General features: G+C 43.9%; 1 protein-coding gene across 39 annotated transcripts in view; it reads right to left on the bottom strand.

The window, feature by feature from the left end:
• The window catches only part of ZBTB20 (zinc finger and BTB domain containing 20), an 816,455-nt gene that overhangs the window by 26,257 nt on the left and 773,000 nt on the right, over nucleotides 1-17,198 (bottom strand). For all 39 annotated transcript variants that reach the window (XM_059164023.1, XM_059164028.1, XM_059164024.1 and 36 more), the window contains one exon: nucleotides 9,879-11,483. In XM_059164023.1, the coding sequence (XP_059020006.1) occupies nucleotides 9,879-11,483 (1,605 nt within the window). The remainder of the gene's footprint in view (nucleotides 1-9,878; nucleotides 11,484-17,198) is intronic.

The following is a 17,198-nucleotide window of genomic DNA, read 5'->3' as shown; positions in this document are numbered from 1 at the left end:
TTGTAATTCAACATCTGGACTGTGTATCGGGGTAGGAAATCTATTTCTTAAAACGGAGTTAACTTCCAATTAAAATATGGGCCTTGACTGGGTTTCCATTTTTCCCATTATGAAGCAGAAGAGGTCTGAGGTGTCAGAGTAATAACGGCAAGGAAAACAATCAGCATGCATTCGGTGCTCCGTCTGGGTCAGGCCCAGTGTTTGCACTCAATGTTCAGAATCAACTTTGCACTCAAAGTTTTGTGAAACTTTATCTCATCAGAAACCTTTTTCACTGTGTTTGTAAACTTAAAGGATATGTTTTGAAGGGCGGGATGGTAAGAAATGGCTGTTTTGTTCAGGAATTCCCTCCACAAATTTCTTAACCAAGGTCATTGGTCTTTGAACTCTCTTTCCCTTAGTTACTCACAAATGTGTTTGGCTTAGCTCCCTCTCCTCTAGACTCTCTTCTGATTTCTTTCCTTTGGTTCTCACTGATGGGACAGTATGGTCAGTAGGATCACAGGTTCGAAGAGGAATTCATGGGGTGCCTGGGTGGCTCAGTGGATTAAGCCGCTGCCTTCGGCTCAGGCCATGATCTCAGGTCCTGGGATCGAGCCCCGCATCGGGCTCTCTGCTCAGCAGGGAGCCTGCTTCCCCCTCTGTCTCTGCTTGCCTCTCTGCCTACTTGTGATCTCTCTCTCTGTCAAATAAAATAAATAAAATCTTAAAAAAAAAAAAAGAAGAGGAGTTCACTTTTGGGCAAATGGGCGAATCTGGGGAAGCCTCATTCCCAAATGATGCATTTAGGCTATGCATGGTGTTTATGTAGATACATTCTTTGGAAATGAGAGATTCCTCGAGAGAGACAGTCATGCAAGTTATTTTGAGTTGGAACAGCTGTAAGCATGCTTGAACTCGGGCTGGTCTTTGCCGTCCATGGGCCTTGAGTACACTTTATAGAGGCTACAGTGGGCTGGTCAACTATCTTTTAAAATGTACTTCACCTGTCACCTTTAATGGGCAACTTGCCTTCTTAAGTTCCAGATGCTATTTTGGCTGCTAGAAAGTTGAAACTTTATGTTAAAATGCTCTCGCTGCTTGAAAACGTTCACCTTCTTACAGTGTGTTTTTCCTCAGGCAAGGTCATTCTGAAGGCTTTTTGCTTTCACAACCTTCTAAACTGACTATAAATTGATTCTTCACAGTAGTTATCTTTCCCTTCGTAGCATACATCTGTATGTTGTTTGCACGCACGTAGTATTGGTTCAGCTGCTAATTATCTGTGTGACCCTGGGCTTTTCTAAGTCTCCCTGGGTCCATTTCCCCTTCTGAAAGTGAGGAGCTGGACCAAGCCCTTGCCGTAGCCCTTTGCAGACTTAGTGGCCTTCTGCCCATCCTGACCCACAACCCCTGAGGACCCTAGTCTACGCCTTGTCAGCACATGACCTGAGGGCAGACTGCTTCCATCACTCACTGCATTAGCAGTCCCACATTTTAAATAGGACAAAATACCCTGTTCCGTTCCCTGCCACAGAAAATGGTATGATAGTTAATGAGGAAAAATGTTTGCAAAGCACTTGGGAGCTCCTTAAAGGAAAACGCTCTCTATAATTATTAAGGTGCTGTGTTGGTAGAACATTGGTATTTCAAGAACTGTCTTACTAAATGGGGCTTATTTTCAGATTAATCAGGCAGCCATAGCTTTCATTTCTATATGTGTGCGGATTTGAAACAGTATCCCTCAGTAGAAATGTTAGTGTTTTTCTTCCTTGTTCTTTTCCTGCATATTGCTTATAGGGACCCTAAGAAGGCTTTCAACATTATACATGAGACAGAGGAGGTTTGCTAAGTGTTGCTTTCAATGTGGAGAAATGAAGAGTTAAGATGATTGGGAGTAGATGGCTTTTCAGGTCTGAGCCTCTGGCCAGGAATAGCAAGTCCTTGGATGCGTTAGGAAGAGACACAGAGTCCAAAGCAGATACGAGAATTATAACATAAGGGAATGGAGAAGTTCATATAAGCCCCTTCACTTTAAACTGCTTCGTTTTGGGCTATACAGATATGGGAGTAAGATATGAATTCCATTTCCTTGGCTGAGTGGCTTGGGTATGTTACTTAACCTCTATAAGCCTCAGTTTCCTTATCTGTAACTTGAGAATAATACAGAAGTACCTGCCTTGTGAGGGCATTTTGAAAATTAAAAAGATAAAGCACTTACACAGAATATGTGATCATTTGAAGGGAAAAAAAAAATCAACCGTTCCTTTCAGTAGAAAGGAACTGATGATAAATGAAATCAGTTGAGCAATAACTTGCATTACATGGGGGAGGCCAACCCAGGATTTAAAAAAAAAAAAACACAAAACTTTCAGCTTATCAATAAAGCAAGTGATTATATTGCAGCTATAGGATTCAGAGTTAAGGGTACTGTCTGCTCTCAATTATATATGCTAATCAAAGAAGTGATACCATGAATAAAACGTCAGTAAGTAGCTTTGACAGAGGGGTTCTGAGCAGGTGACAACTGAGTTCTGGAGCCCAAGAAACCACACAGCAAGGGGAGAAACCGAGGGGGTGGCAGTGTCCTTTACGATTCCAGTGGTATGGGGGGAGTGGCAAACACATATACTTTTCTCCAGTTTTTGATGCCTGTTCTCCAAAGAGCCTCTTTTAAACTCCTTCTTGTGGACCAGCACTGACACTCTACCAAGACTGACAAGTGAGGAAGAAAAAAAGGAAGAGACATCCTGTCAGGTTCACAGATACAGAGGATCTGCCCAAAGTTCAAGTAAAAGATACGCGACTGGGCCGAGACACCCCAATTCTAAATAGTCGCTTCTGTAGTGGGGGCTGAGCAAGAACCCGTTTATTCCTCTGATTCTTTCTCATTCTAACCAGGCTTCTCCTGGCTTGCAGAAAGAACAATGAATGCTGTTACTGGGATGTTTTTCGGAAGCGATGTGCCCACCCGTCTCTCCCATACTCTTGGCCTCTCCATCATCTGCTCTAAGCACAACACCCTCCTCTTCAGATGAGTCTGCTGAGGGACCAGAAAACTAAGACAGGGAGTTTGGAAAGAGGACAGATGGCAGGGAAGGAAGAGGAGAGTATGGACAGGGGAAGGTGGTCTCTGGCGAAGAAAGCAGAAGGAGTGCCTGGATGGAGAACACCAAGGTGGGACCAGAAAATGGGAAAGGTTCAGCAGCAAGAATGGAAGGGCGCTCAGACAGTCACTCAGAGCTTTCACCGACTGAAGAGTCTGCTCTCTACCAGAGAGGTGCAGTTGAAGAGAGGCCTACACCCCTGAGATAAGACTGGGGGACTGCCTGCCAGCCTTCCTCCAGTCCTGAGGGTGCAATCCTGGTGACCAGCATGGACTGTGAGGCTGACTGGGGGGAGGGACTGCCTACTGGGGGACAGGCTGCATTTACAAAACATCTGTGGCTTCAGGGACAACTAACATATTTTTGTGTGAGGCAGAACTTCGAAGATCTCAGGAAACTTCATCAACATTACTTAACTTTTCTTATACCTCTGTGAGACATTGATGTCCCCAGAAGATGGTTTCTCCAATAGAGAGGTCATCCAACAAGTCAGTAACAGATGAGAGGATAACTAGCCTAGCCAGATGATCCCCTCCTCCTCCTGTTAAGGATTTCCTGATCTCTGGATTATTCTGCAAGATTTTTGGTGTTGTAACTATAATATACATGTTCTTAAATGCCTTTGATGATTTTACAGTATTTATGGGTTAAGTGCTTCCACAGAAATAATGTTATTTGATTCTTAGAGCACATAAAGTATTAAGATCTATATATTTTGTAGCAAAAACATTAAGGCTCAGGTTAACTGTAAAACTTATTTAAGGTCACTCTGAGAGTGATAAAACTGAGGTTTTCATACCAAATCATATACTTGTTCAGTGCTCCACTGGCTTGATATAAGTAATAGCCCAAATTTTGGGTGAAGACTATCACATTATTATCTTGATCCTAGTATTTTTACACTATTTCTTACATTGTTATGTTACTGCTCTTCCTATATCTTTTTATATCAAATTCATGGTTGAAATAGCTGAGCTTGTCAAAGTTATAGACAAAATTATCATCTATGCAGAGAACACTAATGGACCAAAACCAGTCACCAATAAATGGGCTATTGATAGTACAATTCAGAAAAAGCCCAAACATCTACCATTGTTAGTGAAGAAAAGACAAGTAGAAATGCAAATACAATAAATTCTCTAGAAAATAAAAAAAGAAAAAAGGGAAATTAAAGTCTTGCTAGAAAATAATGCATTTATGTGTAAGTCCCATGAATTAAATTGCCTGGAAAGCATGCCCACATTTCTGAACATTCATTCACCTACTCAAAAAGTATTTGTTAAGCAACTACATATGCTACCCTGTATTCATATATAGATTTTATTTATTTATTCATTTATTTACTTATTTTTAATTTTTTTTTGTTTGCTTTTTAGGTAGGCTCCATGCCCAGTGTGGAACTTGAACTTATGACCCTGAGATCAAGACCTGAGCTGAGATCAAGAGTCAGATGCTTAACCAACTGAGTCACTTAGGGACCCCCATATGCAGATTTTAAATCAGAAAGTCCTAAGATTGGGTCTTAAAAGAGAGTTCTACCTGGATAATACTGTGAGATAAAACACACAACACCCAGTTAAATCTTTCAGAAAAATAATGAATAATATTTTAGTTTAAGCATCCCACAAATACTGTATGGGACATACTTAGGCTAAAAATACACTTGTTGTTTATCCAAAATTCAAATTTGACTGGACCTCCTGTATTTTTGTTTGTTAAACTTGGGCAGCCTATACCTAGTGGCATATAAATCCTCCAATGCCAGCCTGGTTATTTGATTCATTCGTTTATCAAATATTTATTGAATGTTTATTATGTAAGGTATTATGTTAGGTATATTGAAGAATAAGATCAACTGATCTATCTACCTACCTATCACTTATTTCTGGATCACAGAATTCACATTATAATGGGAAGGTGTAGAGACAACCACATAATGGTAATACATGTCAGTACTTTAAAGTGCCAGCAGGCGAACATTTGCTGTGGTCCTTGTACAGTTTGAGAGACTTAACTCACCTCTTGTTCATGAGGTATTTGCCTCCATGTTATAATTTATCCACAATAAAATCAAGCTGTTATTTCAACTGGTTTTCTTTTTCCAAATGCATAGGTTCTTACGAGTGGAATTTTCTAGAACAATGTTATGTAACCAAAGCTACCTGACGCCATCCTCGTCATGGCCTATAGCCTTCTAGGAAAATGAATCCCAACATACTGCGAATCAGGGCTCACTGAAACAACAGATTGCTGGGCTCCCTCAGTGTTTCTGATTCAGGTCTGGATGGACCTGACAATTGGTACTGCTGTATGGGGATCACGCCATGAGAACCACTGCTTCAGGGTTATCTTTGAATTTTCCCTATTGCCTTTTGTATCGACATTGACTCCAAAGCTTGTCCTTCTCTGTCCTCTGTCTTTCCCTTCTGTTCCCATTCCTTTGACTTTTGTTTTTCCTCTTGAGGGGAGGGGACATAGAGGAGCCTGCTTGGTTCCATGACAGGATGGTTTTGTGTTATCTGGTTTTCTCTGATTCTCTTTTAATTATTTTTTTAAGACTTTATTTATTAGACAGAGAGAGAGAGAGCACGCGAGAGCGAGCGTGCAAGAGAAGGGGGAGGGGCAGAGGGAGAAGCAGACTCCCCACTGAACAGGGAGCCAGCCCTATGGGGGACTCTATCCCAGAACCCTGGGATCATGACCTGAGTCGAAGACAGACGCTTAACCTATTGAGCCACCCACTGTGCCCTGATTCTCTTATTTTCAAATATGTCCTTTACTCTGGGTTTCGTACCTTACAACTTTCATGAAGCTGTACTAAAGTGAACTTGAGACACTCCTAGGAGAAATGGAGTACCACTATGGCTTGTTTGGGAGTAGACAGAGTGGTCAGGTGAGGGATTTTTTTTCACTCTTAAAAAAGTCATTAAGAAGTGGAAAAAAATGCTGATGTTACTAAGGAAGTTCAGGGGAAACCCAGGAAGTATTATGTGGATTCAATGTTTGAATTCCATTGAGGAAGGAAATCTGTCAAGAGCTTATTATTCAGAGATATGAGATACAGCAAAGAAAGTCAATGTCTCTTGGATGGAGGGGGCTCAGGTACTAATGACGATGGGTTTTTTTAGACATTAACTAGTACTCTACATTTTTTGAAAGCTCTTAAATACACCATACCTTTACAGCTACTCAAAAGGCAGGACAATTATTATTTCCATTATAAACACAAAGGAACTGAGGGTTTTAAAACTAAGTGACTTGTTTAAGGCCACACAGCCAATTAAAGGGACCAAAACTGAACCCAAATAATCGAATTCTGGTATAATTGTATTTCACTTATGTCCCCACTCCAAGTTTCAATGTTATCATTATGAAATGTGCTTTAGAGCTAAGGGCTTTCTGGTTCTCTACTATGGAGCTTAGCTCCAAAGTCAATACAACAGATGATTTATTTGTTTCAAACACTTCCTTTCAATGAATATGTGGATCATTAACACAGAGCCCCACAGAATTTTATTTGGAGTCCACGTCTCAGAATAGATTCTCTGCAGTTATGGATCGAAGTACTATTGATATGAAAGTTGGAGTAGCTGAAATGCAAATCCGGGTAGCATGCATAATAGCCATAATGCAGAGAACCCAGATCCCTTTCCTTTTAGCTTTTCCTTTTAGCTTACCTTTCCTTTTAGGTCCAGTTACTCTTTCTTAGCAAGATTCTTTTAGATTAGATTGTAGCTAAGAATACTGAAGCCATCCCTACTCTTCCAAGTATCCCTAGTACATTCTAGAATTTTTTTAGACCGACATTTAGACTTTTTGCTCTGGATTTTTATAATTTCCACTGGGCTCTTGGGAAGTTGGGAGGCTCTGTTTTTTTGTTTTTTAATATTTTCCTAAGAAATTGGAGAGAACTTTGTTTTGAAATGGAGGCTGCTGCAGTGAATCCAGGTCCTGAATCACTTCCACATGTTCAGGCTGTCTTGCCTTTTGAGAAATCTAGACCAATTGTTCTTTAACTTTGTTAGGTTAGGGACTCCTGCAGCTAGACAAAAGTCTTGATAGACAGATGGCCCTTCCAAACTGCCACTGCCAAATAATTCAGAGTAAATGGGAATAATTTCACTTCTTTTAAATGAGGGGTCCAAGTGATATCTATGTATTATTAATTGTTCTCAAATGTGGCCATGTTATATACACCAATACAAAACCTTCATATTTTACTAGAGATCTGAAGGCCTACACTTTAAGCATAACTCAGATTTATAAAATGACTTTACTTGTAGCTCTTGCATCCATGATGTCTAAATGTACAAACCCATTGCTGGTTTTCTCATGGGCAAATCTAGTTATTTGGGTTAACCACAGAATCCTTTAGTGAATCCACTGGATGACTGTGTTTGTATAGCAAAAGACAATTTTTGATAGTGCACTGAAAATTTTATGTTGCAAAATTAAGGCTTATTTCAATATGTGATCTAATAGAATACGTGAATTTTATTTCTACTAGGTCTACTGGAAGAGATGCACAAGGGTGGGAGGGGGGGGGGGAGAGTAGAAATGTTTATGGATCCAAGACCAGCAAAGTGAACTTCAGCTAATAAGACACGTTCACAGATGATCTCTCTTTCCTCCCTAACCTTTAATTTGATGGTTTATATGACAACTATTCAGAAGAAGAAATGACAGACTATGTGACAGCACTCTGTAAACCATAAAGTGCCACATAACTAGAAATACAACCATTTGATCAATTTACCAAGTAATGATGATACCTATACCACATAGAAAATTGCCCTTAATTGATCTCAGGTTATAAGTGCAGTCACATTTACCCTAAATTAACACTGACTTACTACTTGATTTTCTTCCTAAATTCAGTAGTGAGTTACTGTGTTGATGTGGAGTTGTGAAAACTGTCAACCAATTGTGAATCAACCGATTCACACAAAGACATACACAGATGGACTTAATGCTTTGACTTGAGTTGACTGCGAAGAAGGCAAAGTTCATTCTAAGTAACGTTCTGCTTTAGCTGTTCACCTCCATGTAGGGCACCTTGTCTCAGGGTCTGTTATTTTCCATCCCTTCTATTTCCGAACTTAAATTTATGTGCCTTATGTCCTATCTCCTAGATTCCTGCTAGCTGATCTGAGAAACAAGGTTGCTCAGAGGAACCAATTTATTTTCATGTGTTTTGATTCTAGTAAGTAAATTTCTCTGGCAACTCATTTGTCACTTAATAGGGGTGTTCTGGAACCAGAGGTATACCAGAAGAGGGACTCATGATAGGAATTTCAAATACAGTGACTATCACTGGGGTAGGTATTTTCAGATGCGAGAGAATCTATGTGAAATCGTACCACATATGTAGTCACTTCTATGGCAGAGCGCGTGTGAAGTTCTCACTCCTCTGCCTGTCCCATTACTGAGCTGAAAAAGGGCACTAGCTGGGCGGTCAGGAGATCTTAGTTCTAGAGTCATGGAGTCCAGAGATGAAACACCACCTCACCCAACTACTCACCTATTGATTGAGGCCCCTTTACAACATCACTATGAAAAACTCATCCATTCTCTCCTTGAACACTCCTAACTATAGAAACTCAATCCCTTTGGAGGCTGTTTATCCCATCTTGGAGCAGCTAAGACTGTTTACAAACCTTTTCTTTTATTCAGTTGAAAGACTCTCCTTTATAGCTTCCAATCATTGGTCCAGTTCTACCTTTTGAAGCTAAACTGAACAAATTTAACGTCTCTCTCCTCCCAACCATTTAAATAAAGCGAACAGTGCTAATGTTAGCTACCATTTATAGAGTGCTGATTATGCACCAGGAATTGTTTTAAGAGTTTCATTTATTAATTCACTTAATCCTGAAAACGACACTCTGAGAAAGATATATTACTGTTATTCCCATTATAGAGACAATGAAACAAGTGTAGAAAGATTAAGCAATTTTCCCAAGCTGACAAAGTTCCACAGTGCCTAAGGCTGATTTCGGACCTAAGCAATGTAGCCTGTAGAGCTCCAGCCTTACTACATTATGCTGCCCCTGAAGCTCAAATACTTGGATGTTATATGATGCCCTGAGTTGTCTTTTTTGCAGGTTGAACAGCCCTCCGACCTTCAACCATGATATGCCATGGCTTTGCATTCCTTCGTCATCCTAATTATACTCCTCTGAATATGTCCCAGTCTAGTGTCTTTTTAAAAGGTACTGCCCAGACTAGACTGTGGTCTCTAGATATTGAAAATAGAGAATAAGCAATAGTAAATAGAGTGAGTCTATTACTTCTCCATATCGGGGACCACAAATGCAGATTAAGTTTGCACCAGCCTTGTTGTGGCCTCTTTAAGCTGATGGTTCATACAGAACTTGCTACAGACGGAAACTCTCAACCCTGTTTTGCCTCTATGACTTCGGTCTATAAAATGAAGGGCCTGGAGTGAACAATGTCGAAGGATATTTCTAGCTCTAAACACCTAGAATTAAAGAATGTATTACAAAGTCCAATGTGCGTAAGGGATATTGTGCCTGCCAATTCTGTCAGACTTTTCTGCATTTGGCCATTCTCCACAGGGATTCTGTGATTTTTGTGTTTTGGTGGCCAGATGCTTCATGCCTACAATGGGGGTGCTGCTGGGACTTCTAGAAGATGGCTGACAGTGGGGTCTCCTTCAAATCTGAAGGATGACTCCAAACTTTCCCTCGCACTTGCTGTCCTGCCCCTCCTTTCCTACAGCCCCCTCACACCCATGGCCTGTTTCTAGGCCTCCAGAGGGGCCTGCACACTCACCTGTGTGTACGAACATGTGCTTGACGTAGTTCTGTTTGGCGGTGAAAGTCTTGTTGCAGAGAGTGCACTCATAAGGCTTTTTTTCGCCCTGCCCACTGGCTGTGCTGTGGCCTGCAGATGGGGCCAAGGGCTGTGGCGCTGGCAGCTGTGCAGTAAAGGTCGACAGGCCAGGCTGGGACACTGTCACAAACTGGGTCTGCTGGCCTGCCAGGGGCTGTGGCAGGCTGAAGAGGAAAGGCTTGGGGCCACTGCCCGCGGGCTGGGTAGTGAAGAGGGCCGGCAGGTAGGTGTTGCCGGCTGTGCCAATGACCTGTGTGTTGCTGGTCAAGGTCAGAGGCATCCTCAAGTTGCTGGTGAGGGTTTCTGTCTGGCGTAAGTAGAGCTGGGTACTTGGCAATGGCTGCCCGATAGACGTGTTGACGGAAGGCTGCTGCAGGACGCTCTTGTCGGAGCTGTTGCTGACAGTGATGACCGTGTTGTCCATCTCCACCTCGTTGCATCTTTCCGGGGAGGAGGCACCTGTCTCTAGCTGGTGCGGCTGTGGGCCGCCCTCGGCGGGAGCTTCCGTGGCTTGCTCGGCTTGCGCAGGTTCGGCCTGGCCATCCCGCGCCACGCCAGGCCCGAACTGCTGCTCCACCGAGTCAGGCTCGGTGCCGATGGAGGAACTGACGCCCGAGTCGAAGCTTTCGCCCTTGGGCTCACTCTCAGTGCCCTCCGCCTGGTCGGTGTCTTCCGTGCACTCCTCGGACTCGTTGCGCTCCAGGATCTGCACCCTTTGCTGCCCATAGTAGTCGTAATCGTCCTCCATCTCCTGCTTAATGTGGATGTTGCCCACCAGGGTCTGGATGCGCACTGGCCGGGGCTGCTTGCGGCAGTGCGTGGTCTCGGGGGTGGTGGACAGGTAGCGCTCCATTTGCTGCGAGCGCTCGTGGATGCGCGTGATCCAGCTGGGGTCCTCCATGTGGTGGTCACGGGGCAGGCCGAGCGCAGTCTCATGGTGGCTGACCACCGCACCGCTGTAGAAGGAGCGCTCCCCGCTGCCGTTCTGCATGGAGCATGCGTACAGCGCCGAGTAGATCCTGTCCACGCTGTGCTGCGGATGGCTCTGCAGGTAGCCCGACTCGGTGTCGCTGCTCTGGCCCGATGTGCCCGACTCGGGAGTGCCCCGTGGCGTGTCCTGGCCCGAGTCCTGGATCCCCGGGAACACATCGCCCACGTTCTGCGAAACAATGCGCGTGCACTCATCGATGACTGTTTTGATCTGCAGGATGCTGGCGGCCGTGAGGATCTGCAGGGCTTCCGACTGCGAGACGCGCAGCACGCCGCTGTACATGAAGTCAATGAGCTTTTGCACCGACTGCACCGACACCACGGATGGGATCTCGATGTCGCTGTAGCCCAGCAGCAGCTTGTCCTGGAAGAAGGGGCTGCCGGCTGCCAGCACGCAGCGGTGTGCGCGCAGCATGCTCCCGTGGATGCGCACCGTCACGTCACAGAAGTGGCCACGGTTGCGCTGCTCGTTGAGGGTCTCGAGCACGGAATTGCTGAAGTTGTGAAGGTTGATGCTGTGAATGCGCTCGGTCATCCCCTTGCAACTGATGTCACCTGCGCGGTGGCAAGACAGACACAAGACAGGGTGTGTGGGTCAGAGCTAGCTGGCTGCATTCCTAACACCCAGGTCTCAGATGGGTCACGCTCATGACTCCTGGAAGCACCCCCACCCCCGACCTTGCAGGCACACGCGGGCTCTGTGGTGAGGTGGACATGCTTTGCACAAGGATTGGGCTGCGCGCGGATGATGGCCTACGGGAATGAGGCCTTGGATTTGGCTCCAACAAGATCCCAGCTATTTTGGGTATTGAATCCCTATTAATGCCCTAGAGCTTCAGCCAGGGTTGCCAGTTGAAGTAGGACAGCCTAATAAACAGATGGGTCATTTGCCTGCTCTTCCTACAACTTCAGCACGTAAGAACTGAGAAACAAATGGAAGACTGGTTCTCGTGGAACGCTCTCTTTCTACTTTAGACAGGTCTTTTTCCTTCAGAAAAGCTTACATTTTCCCCAGTTTTTCAAAACTCCTGATTTTATTCATAGCAATAATATTCATAATTAAAAAAAAAGAAACTCCCTTCCTATTTATTACTTTAAATGTATATTTCTCAATCCACACCATGTTATGGAAAACCCCCTGGAAAATCCAGTGAAGACCAAGATATCCACCAAACAGCTGCCGCCATGTTTTTCACTTGCAGGACAGACTCTAGGACACAGCCTGCTAGATAAAAGGGCGCTCACCCACTGCTTTCTGTATCTACACACTCTTCTTGTCACCTCCCACAATCTGTTTGAGGACTTTCTAAATTGGTGATATGTAACATGGGTCGTGTTCTGCATTTCCTGAAGCTTAATGAGGAAGGAATGTTCAAAAGGTCAGACATGGCAGCACTGACCTGGGAGACTGTGATATTCTAGGTGATCATATTTAGTGTTCAAACTGGGCACTTCTGAGAGTGAAAGGGAGCAATGTTAATAATTAGGTGAGGACAGCAGGAGTAAACGGGGAATGGGCTGTGTGATCACCCTAGGCGATTCCGTATCCTGTGCACTTGCTACAGGGAAGTATCAAAGGGCTCCCAGTAGGAAGGCAACAGTCAGCTATGGGGAAGCTGTCCATAGCCTGACCCATCGTCACCCTTATACCCCGGGCTCTGAAGACAAGGGATAACAGTTACATTTGGAATGTACAGATTGAGAATTAAAATGAGTGGCTGTAACATGAAGGCTTAGGGCTTTCCTATTTTTCTGCCTCACTTCTCAAATGACTCTAAAAAATCCCTCTCTCCAAACGGTTCTTCATTTATAGTCCCCATTCTGGCCTTTGCAACTGAACAGTCAGCTTGAGAGAGGCAAAGTAAGTGGGCTTTCACAACCAGGCAGCCCAAACACTGATTGTTGGCCTATGTCTGGGATCCCCGTGTCTTGTGAAGGGTAGCCCGCCAGAGGTAGTGACCTGGGCAGATGGGAGGAATGACCACCTCCTCAGGCTCTTTCTCCTCTCCCCTAGAAGAGAGGTCCAGTTCAGGAAATTCTGAGCTCCACGACCTCTGCCTTGCTGCACTCGATCTCCTCATGCTGTCTGAGCTCAGTCGGTGTGAGCGCATCCTTTTATATACTCATTCATTTCCTTTGTTCCCATCTTTACATGTTGTTGGCCTCACATATATCCAGTTAACTTAATACATGCTTAGAGGCTCTATGTTCACTTTCAGTTATAGGATTTGCACTGATTTTTACATAAGAGAGTTCCTTCTTGTTCTGACTTCCATTAGGTCTGTGAAGTGCCGAAAATAATGCACTGGGCTCCAATTTCTATTTTTTTCACTGTTGTAAAAACAAACTGTCTTTGCCAGATTAAAGAATCATGGTGAATCCTCTCTGATTGTGCTAATACCAAGTACAGCCTCAGAGGAAGGCCCCAATAACCCAGGAATATGTTCAGGAATCAGTCAGCAGACTAAATTCTAAGTTCTTGCCGAGTACCCCTGTGCACAGAGAGCAGGATAACAACAAGAGCAAACATTCCTTTTTTTTTTTTAAACGCTTACTGGGTATTATGAGATTATTTCATTTAATCGTCACAGCAACCCTTACCACGTGGGTAGTATTCTTATTTTTTTAAAAAATATTTTATTTACTTATTATTTGACAGAGAAAGAGAGAGAGCACAAGCAGGGGGAGCAGCAGAGGGAGAGGGAGGAGCAGGCTCCCCACTAAGCAGAGAGCCCGATGCGGGACTAGATCCCAGGACTCCGGGATCCCATTTTTCAAATGAGGAAACAGGCCATATATATGAAGAAGCTTGCTCAAAGTCACATAGGCAATGGGTAGCAGAGCTGGCATTTGAACTTGGGCAGGCCTGACTCTCGAGTTTTCACTCTTACCTGCTTCACTGTATTGCATGCATTGCCCTAAATGAAGTCTGGCCCCTGGGTGTCCATACATCTACTGTAAGGCTGTGTGAAAGAGTCTGTTCAGTATGTTCTCCAGCTGCTTCTAGACCTACCCTTGAATTAGCATGGTGTTCATGTTTCTAGACCTTGGGACATAGTCTCAGTAAATCTAAAAGACATCTATTTTTTTTTTTTTAAGTTTATAAATGAAACAACACAAGAGATAAAACAACTTGTCTTGACACTAAAACGTAGAGTTTTCTAGATATAGTTTTACTATCACTAAATTCTTTTTATTTAAGTAAAACACTAAGCACTATAACTGGATGAGTCTGATAAAATAACCATCTCTGAGGAGGATGAATTTATTAAATGACTTTTTTCCCACACAGGTGAAAAAACTCTTTAAACACACATTTGCTCTTAGCACCAGTAACAGCAATATCACTAGATTTGTCATGTATGATGAAGAGTTGTCTTGTTTCTGATAATTATGGGAAGAAACTACAATAAATATCCTAATAATTAATACCCATGTAGCATTTCACAGTGTACAAAACTCTTTCACATAAAACAACTTGGTCTTTCCTTAAAACCATCCTATATGTTCTTAGGACATGTCTTATTATTATTATTTGATGTAAGAAAAGGTTGAGGCTATCAAATTGTTTATGTGATTTACCCTAAGTTTTACAGAGCTAGTAAGAGGCAGGATTGGGATTAGAACCCACACTCCTGGATGCTTTTTATTTTTTTTTTTCACTCAATAACATTGTATCACTGAGGAATGGAACTCAGATTGCCTGAGGCTCTAAGGCCATCGTAATCTTCAGGACATAGAAGAAAAGTTAAAAACACTGGGAGGGATGATGGAGGTTGCGTCAAAGAGGGAAGCAATCAACAGCAGAAGGTGTCCTCATACTATGCACACTCAGACACCCACGCACACACTCGCAGTCTCATGAGAAAAATTCAAAGTGCTTGTTTGACTGAACTGGCCGAGTCTATCTAACCAATCAGGTAACCCTATAGAGATAATCAGAAAAAACTGTGAAATGGTCTGAATTATGATTCCTGCAGTAATGTCTCCAACGTCACTAAAAACCACAGAGAAAAAACTCAAACTTGCACACGTGTACAACCCGACCCGGCAAACCTAGCTGGATTTTTACAGACACAATTTTTAAACATCTCCCTGAGTATGCTGGCCCCACACCGCAGTGAGCAGCCATGAAAGGCTGAATGGGCTTTGCTGATACGGGTACAGATGCGATGGGGGACCCTGCCTCTCCATTCAGGCACGCCTCGTTCCTCCCGCACACAATGCTGAAGCAATTCTTTCCCAGGCTTTCTTTTATATTTCACACTAATACAGTGGGAAAAAGTTTCTGCCACAGCAAGGCAATGTCCAGGCTTTTGTGAAGCAGGTCCTTTCATCCAATGGGCATTAATGTATAGATTCCAATGGAATAAATCTGAAATACTCTACTGTAGAAGATTTGTTCCCCATTGAAAACAAATCTTGATTAGATGGTTATTCAGGGACTGTATAGGAAGGAATGGTGTGAAAATGCTAACTCCATTCTTTCCTAGATTGGCACTGAATAGGCATTTGGGCCATTCAAAAAAAAAAAAAAAAGAAAGAAAGAAAAGAAAACACCAACCACACTCTCAACTCCACAAAACCATACAACTTTACAAAGATTATGTATATTTGGGGATACCACATCACCCCAAAAATACCCCCACAGTGGTATGAACATAGAACCGATGGGATAAAATGAAAAGAGTGATAAAAATGATTCTCTGTGTGCTTAAAAATAATAATCAACCTTCTTTCCACTAGAGTAAAAATACAGAGTCAGCCTGAGATGGCATTCACTAGAAACACGCAAGGAATCCTACCAACGTGAGTGGTCCTGTATGCTGAATGACTGTGTTCTGTGAGCTAGCACAATAAGGACGGGGCTGCAGCAGGGTGAGGACTGAAGGGGAAATCGGCTCGTGGTGAAAGAGGTGATGGAGGGCCCGCTCTGCCTTGTAGGAACCCCGCTCCTGCCTGTCTCTTAAACCGCGGGTGTCCGGGGACAGGACTTAGCATGAGAATGAAAAACTGCTTGTGCGCAAGGGAAAATGAACAAGAAAGGAAACAGCAGGCAATACGATCTCCTTTAATTAGGTGTGAGATCCAGTCCTTTCTCAGCCTGGATATATAAAATGAGACCAGTGCAAGGGTGAGGTGCTACAGAGGCAGATGGGAATTTCAAGTCTCTGGGATTCGGGAGGGAACACAAGCTCTCAAATTAAAACCCACATGAATTTCGGTCAAGTCCACATGTCTAAGTCAAATGGCAGGGCCGGAAAGCCCTTGAGCCTTCAATCTGGGCCACCAGGCTCACATGAGGTAAGTGGGTCAGCTCATGAACTAGGGCTGGGGTGGCCAGGCCTCCACAGCCCAGTGTCTCACATCACACTCTATTCCCCATTGCACGTTGGTACCTTTACCGTGTTGAGGTTGCCTTTTCATATATGAGGTGATTAGTGGTGGTCCTAAGCAACTTACCAAGTCGGTCATGCTAGGGAAAGACCCATCCCTCTCCTGAGAAAGCAGGATGCATGTGGTAACTCAGATTCCTTCCTCCCCAAATCTACATCTGTTACCACTGCCAGGGTGAAGACCTCAGTCACGTCCATGTCATCTCTGTGCTGGGTTGGGGGGCAACCACTGAGCCTCTGCGTGGCAGGAGGCTAGACCTTGCTCGCTCACCGTCTAAAGCACATGGGCCTACACAGGCTTTCTATCTTGCCGGCATCATCACAATCTCTGTGAGACAAGGAAAAGTGAAGGATTCCATAAAAACCTGCTTTTTGTTCCCTTTCCTGCTTCTATTCTTGCTAGGACCTGCACCCCTCCACTACACATGCCTTCATGTATGTCCCCTTTATAAGGGGCAAGGAGTTAATGATTTCTTTGGAGTCTCCCAGCACAACAGATAGCATCTAAGGAGTGACCAGGTGAGGCCATCATGTGCGTATTCCAGACCACTGACGCTAGACGTCTCGACACCAAGACCCCCTGGCTCCAGGAGTAAGTGACTTATGGTGGACACCAGGACTCTGTCTTTGTTCTGACCCATTCCTGGATGCCTGAGAGGACACGCGCATTAGACCACAGTCATCAGTAAAAACCCCCAGACCTCAAGCAATGGTGAGACTCCTTCCTTTTCTAAGTCTCCCAGACTTACCTGCACTCTCTCTATACCTTCAGTTAACTCTGCTTTCACCTCCTGCTGGCTTGCATTTGATTTCTATCCTGAGCGTAGCCAGGGACCCTCTAGGCTGATCCTATGTGTCTGTCTCTGGACCCACA

Source organism: Mustela lutreola, chromosome 2 (genome assembly GCF_030435805.1).
Source record: "Mustela lutreola isolate mMusLut2 chromosome 2, mMusLut2.pri, whole genome shotgun sequence".
NCBI classification, from domain to species: Eukaryota; Metazoa; Chordata; class Mammalia; order Carnivora; family Mustelidae; genus Mustela; species Mustela lutreola.
Note: the sequence above shows the minus strand (reverse complement) of the source record. Positions and strands in the feature narration are given on the sequence as shown.